This window comes from Phymastichus coffea, unplaced genomic scaffold (genome assembly GCF_024137745.1).
Source record: "Phymastichus coffea isolate CEN01 unplaced genomic scaffold, Cenicafe_Pcof_1.1 PCOF00040, whole genome shotgun sequence".
NCBI classification, from domain to species: domain Eukaryota; kingdom Metazoa; phylum Arthropoda; class Insecta; order Hymenoptera; family Eulophidae; genus Phymastichus; species Phymastichus coffea.
In genome coordinates, this window is record NW_026706851.1 from 470,931 (window position 1) to 476,930 (window position 6,000).

The following is a 6,000-nucleotide window of genomic DNA, read 5'->3' on the forward strand; positions in this document are numbered from 1 at the left end:
GCGCTGCTCTTTGTCCACTCGGCCACACTCTAGCGCCAGTATGGAAACGCGGTTATCTCTGCATCTGGCTGTACTGCGGTCTTTTAATCGCGCGCAATATGTACGCGTCGAGTGCTTTCGCCCTCTACCCGTCTCATCGACCTGCATACGCGCGCTAGTCGTTCCCATTGTTTTACGTCGAGTGCCGCGCTTCGCGTCACCTGCCGATGCTACTTTCGACGTGCGCGCCGCGCCGCCTTCCTTTCATTCGCATCACGCCCTTTATTCATCGGCGTGCGCACTTCAGCAACCATTCGTTAATCGACAATCGTATTTAATTTGCACTCGTGTACTGTGCGTGGATTGTGCCGAGCTTGCGGTAGAGGCGTGAAAGCTGAAAAATATCTCTGCCGTGGCTGCGTAAAAATACTGAATGCGCGTTAATCAACGAGCAGTCGTCGCACTGTTATTAGCTGCGACGATTGCACGAAACTCCACAGTAAAATAACGCATCGATTGCGGGCTGATTCGATCCGCAATAAAACATCAACAATAATAAACTTCTTCTCGACAAAGCAGGTATATACGTACGTGCAATGATGTTTCGATTTCGCTGCACTCGATACGGGTTACTCGATCCATTTACATTTTGCTGAGCTGCCGGGGCTTCAAAATAATGCCTACACGCCGAGCGCGTACCTATGATCATTCAATGATCTGTGTGACTCGTGCCATTCGATCACCCGCAGCTTTACGTTTGCATATTCGTTACCGTTCACGTACGAAATAACGAGTTCGAATATATACAAGGACAAAGTTGGATTATCACAAGACGGCCTCGTAGACAAAATAGATTTAACTCGAGCATCAGCGAGCCGACTAAAATCGATCGTGTTTAACGGAGCAATGTAATTCTCGTCGATTTAGGAGCACATCCGCCAGTCGCGGGAGAAGAGTCTCGACGAGTTGGGCCGTAAGTCGGTTTCTCTCGTGGAGGCTTGCACGGAAATCGGCGGTGATGGCGGCGGTGATGGCGGCGGTGATGGCGGCGGTGCTGGCGACGGCGGTGGCGACGCTGACGCGGACGCGGCACAAATGGCGCACATCCATCGGGGCCAGAGACAGCACCGACGACAGCACAGCAGCGAGTCGGCGACCGGGACAGCCAAGGAAGTGGCCAGTCCAGTGACGATGCTTGGTTGGCAACGGGTCGTGCAGCATTCGGTCGATCTCAGCGACATCCACCAGAGCAACAACGCCAGAAACGCCAGTCACGAGAGACAACTCCGTGAGTCGGGCGAGCGCGAGACTCGCGACATGGAATGTCAGACAAGAGAAAGCATCTTCGACACGAGCCTCATACTCAAACCCACGGGCTTTACTACATTTGGCTATCCAACTGTACGTATATTCTACTTCTTTTTTTCCCTCCCCACCCGTGTTTTCTCCGTTATTCGCTTTGTCTCTTCGTGTGCACGTGCGTTCGACATTCACCGGATTTCTGTCTCGTACTTTGACATTCGGATCCGAATTCCTTTTCAAAATCCTATCGCCGTTGTGAATTCAACATAAGCAAATACAGTTGGACTTTACAAGTGGAGTACGACGGATTGGCTTTGATCCCTTTCAAAATCACTGCAACTTAAAATAACCAATCGATGCTATTCAACTTGCAATATTCAAAGTTGTCCAATAGATCAATATCCGATCGGCGAAACATTTCGGTAGCCGGCGGTTGTAAAGGAAGCGGTAAGAGAGCCACAGGCAGCCTCGTACGCACGCTCGATGCTCAGGTGTTCTCGCGCGTGAAATACAACCGCGAGCATGCAGCACAGTAAAGCGTGAACCTCAACAGAGCGTGTGCTTGGCTTTACAGCCGGCGGGCTCGCGCAAGCAGTCGCTCGAGTACCATCCGAGCCACCACTACCACCACCACGCGCACCCGCACTACCACCCGCACGCGCAGTCGTACGAGCAGCAGCACCCGCACCACCGGCACCAGCACTACGCGCATCGGCCGGTGGCGGACGGCAGCAGCCCCGAGCACCCGACAGCCAGGCGCTGCGCGGCCTGCCACCCGGACCCGCTGGTCGCGGCCGAGCCGACGCTGCTCTGCCCGCGGCACAGCGACACGCCCATCGTGCCCGCGCCCCACGGCTGGTCGGCCCACGAGTCGCTCTACAGCGCCGAGGAGCTCGAGGCACTGGGCCGGCTGCTGCCCGCGCCCGAGCCGCCGCCGCCGCCGCGCGGCAGCCTGGTGCGCCAGCGCACCGTCGGCTCGGGCGAGAACTACGGCTTCATCTACGGTTCCGAGCGCAGCCCCAGCAGCGCCGCCGATTCCGCCGCGGCGCCAGCCACGTCCGCCGCCTCCTCCCTGTCGTCGACGGCCCAGTGCCCGCAGTTGCTGGCCGACTCGCGCTTCAAGACCGAGGCCGTCATCGAGGTCGACCAGAAGCGGCCCTTCAGCATAGAGAGCACCAAGAGCGCGCCCGACGTCATCGCCACGCACTGACGCAGGCTCGCTGGGGACTGGCGCTCCGCTCCACTCAGGTTGGTTGCGCGTGCCCTCGACTGCTCCCGCGCTCCGTGCGTCGCTCTCCTCAACGCCCAGTCTGTTTCCCAAGCAGTGAGAGCCATCCCCGCGGGCCGGGGTCTACGCTGTTGACGGATCCACAGGCCGCGCGGCTCGAGGAGGCCTCTTGATCGAGGACCCGCTCCCCGGTCTTCCACGAGGCGGAGCTGGCCGGTTCGCGCCTGCTGCTGGCCGGCCTCGCCGAGCCACTGACGCCGCGGCGCGGGGCCTGCCCGAGGCACTCCCAGCTGCGCTTCCTCGACCAGACCTGGCCGCGGCGCGGGCCATTGAGCGCGAGGCCGCCGTCGGCCCTGGCCAGGAGCTCCGCCACCCAGTGCAACCTGGCCGACTTCCACGCCTTCGCTCACAAAGCTGGCGCCTCGATACCGGTATAATTAGACCAATCATGCCAACTGCGGATGTGACTATAGTTTTAATTTTGTTATTACTCTCGCCCGGTTGCTCGCCAGTTTTTTCGCCTAATGGATAAGCGGACAAGGCAACTTGTGTCTTTTGTTCTTTTTTTTACGAGAGTTACCCGGCAAGTAAGATCGTTGAACGATTCTTCACGAGTTTTATGTGCGTTGCAAGCGCTACGTACGACGACCAGGTTTGCTTGGAAAACCATATAAAATCGCGTAATACTCGGTGTCAATTGTTCGAATTTATACAAATCAGATGCACATGCGTCAGAGGCTACAAACGAGAGCTCGTTTTATTTTTTCATTCGTTTTTTTAAAATCGCGTTAGAAATCATTTGCAACTCTACAGCGAAGATACCGCTTCGTCTAAACGACATACATAAAACGGTGCCCTTTTCTAGAAACAATGAAATCAAATCTTAATTTTTTTCTCCAAATCTTACGGCTTCTCATTGCTCCCAATGGATATTTCAAATATCCTTGATATGAATCACTTCACGAAAAAGAATCATGTATAATGTGATACAATTTTTAAGAGTCTACTTTTGAGATGCAATAAAAGAGATTAATTTGTCTAGTGTCATCGATATCAATATTTTATCAAATTTTATTAAAATGTTTGCCCTAGTTGTAATATACGTACAAGTCAAACATGATCATACGTGAGCGTGGACCTAGTCGAAACAAGTTTTCAGTGCAACGGATATCCTTTTGTAAAGCACAAATTTTTATATCTAAATTTTTTAATAATGTCCGACGATTCCGACTTCGTGGAAGAATTTGTAATGAATAAAGGAAATATTCATCAAGATCAAACCTTATTGTCAGAAAATAAGCGTAGAACAATAAGAACATCGAGCTTTTAAAATATGTTAAAATTGTATATGAATAGATAAGTTTCCGTTTGATAAATTTTATAGTAATTTTTACTTCAAGTTATTTATCATAAGTTGATATTATACTATTGTCGAAAATTTACGAAATTTGTTGTTTTTTGAATGTTCTCGATTACAAATGCGAACTAATTACAGTTTCGCCTGACATTAAAGAAATCATCATATTAACATGGTCTCTCTTTTTATTCTCCTCCTAAATACATTATATTAAATTAGCATAGAAACAAACTAAAATATGTCAACTGTGAGCTGTGTAGTGAGCTGATATTTATATAGTTATATACAAGACATTAGATTTAACATGAAGCTTTAAGCAACTTCACTGTGTTACGAAATACGGACACATAATAATCTTTCATGTCACAACTTTCGTAATTTGAACTGGAGATAATGTACACCAAAACATCTGAAATTGCTGCTCAGACATCCAACGTCCTAAATAGTAAAACTCATTAGTTTCTGATGAAACAGCATTAAGTTTTTTGTATTTAATAATGTTCAAATGGATTCTATGATATCTTAAAAATTTGTTATTAAAATAGGATTTTAAAAGCACAGCTTTCAAAATTTTCTTTTTCAAATCTTCAACAATTTTTTTTTCATTTTTCAAATTTTATCAACATGAGTAAGCAAATGTTATATAAAAAGACTGATAAGTTAGAGTATAGCGATATATTTTGCTTTAATTTTGGTTTATATAAAAGTAAGAACACAAGCAACAAATCTAGTGGGTTGTTATGTAAATTTGCCATTGGAATAGTATATTTTCATTCTTTTCATATAGCTGGTTAAAGAAGTACATTACACAGAATGCAATTATAAGAGGGATTATTAATAGTATTTATTGATAATGGCCGGAAATATTACAGCTACAGTAACGCAAGCAGATATTCACGACCTGTGGAATCTATTAGAAAATATCAATAATTAAACACAAAATTTTGTTTGCGTATTTATTGGGTTATTTTTATTTTCAATTTAAAAATTGTTTTTATAGTTTGAGCTAAAATGTTTATTTATAGAATTATTTCAATACCTAATAAACATTTTAATAAACTATAAAAAAAGTTCAACAGCTTAGTTAAAGAAAATCAATTTCTTAAATTTTCTTCACAGTTATTTTAAAAACTAAACTTTATAATTTAATAGTTTTTATAGTTTGAATTAAAATATTATTATCAATAAATAAGTGTTTTATTTCAAACTATAGAAATTTTTCAAATTAAAAAGGTTAGTTTAATATTCTAATAAATAAATAAATATGCATTTTAGCTCAAAGTATAAACATTTTTTAAATAAAAATGGTTAGTTTTTAAAATAACTATGAAGAAAATTTAAGAAATTACATTTTTCAACCAAGCAGCATCAAAATTAATAAATGAAACGGAATAGGTGTTATCACTTACTGAGTCATTTAGTGATTAATTAAAAAAGATTGACATTTATAATTAAGCATGAAAATAACGAAAAAAAAATCAATGAATTTTAGTACTGAAATGAGAAGTATCTTGCAATATGCGATATGTACCAAAAATAAATCTATTCATTGCAATCTTGTACCAGGACATCCTTAATGTATAGCAGTTGGGAAACGCATATTTTACTGGATAATATTCAGAGCTGCGAGGAGATGCGGCTTGTTCGTTAGTAAAAAATGCAACGCGTGCTCGCTCGTCTACGCGAAAGATGGAAAAATAAAGTGAAATTAAGCAAACAGAGTGAAAAGTAGAAAGAGAGAGAGAGAGAGAGAGAGAGAGAGGGAAGGAAAAGAAGCGCAAAGGCTAATGGGTCGGTTGCAACGCGTCGTTTGCCACAGAGAAAGCCACAGAGCGGGTCACGTGCTATGCTATGCCGCGCGCCTCTGTCTCGCGCGCGACTTTATCTCTTCCGCATAATTTGGAATTTATGTGTGCACGCGCTTGCTGATAGCTAATGTCGCGTGCGCATCTCGCGTTTTCACTTGGCCCCATCCCTATTTCGCCTCTCTGGCCGTCTCCTCCTGGCGCGCCCGACAGCTACGCAGCCTCTAGTCAGCTTATTTATGTGCTTTCACGGCCGCTTTCCTCCTTTGCGAGGCGCGAGATGCTTCACGACCATTCTGTTCTTGATGCTCGCTGCTCGCTAACCAAGC

The 6,000-nt window shown here is 45.4% G+C and overlaps 1 protein-coding gene across 3 annotated transcripts in view; it reads left to right on the top strand.

Annotated features, from left to right (window-relative positions):
* The window catches only part of LOC131664055 (uncharacterized), a 102,569-nt gene extending 98,583 nt beyond the window's left edge, over positions 1-3,986 (top strand). For 2 of the 3 annotated variants that reach the window (XM_058934907.1, XM_058934909.1), the window contains 3 exons: positions 907-1,380; positions 1,856-2,529; positions 2,604-3,986. In XM_058934907.1, coding sequence (XP_058790890.1) covers positions 907-1,380; positions 1,856-2,491 — 1,110 coding nt within the window. In that variant the 3' untranslated portion in view covers positions 2,492-2,529; positions 2,604-3,986. The remainder of the gene's footprint in view (positions 1-906; positions 1,381-1,855; positions 2,530-2,603) is intronic. The other variant, XM_058934908.1, reaches the window with a different exon arrangement.
* The last annotated feature ends 2,014 nt before the right edge of the window (positions 3,987-6,000 follow it).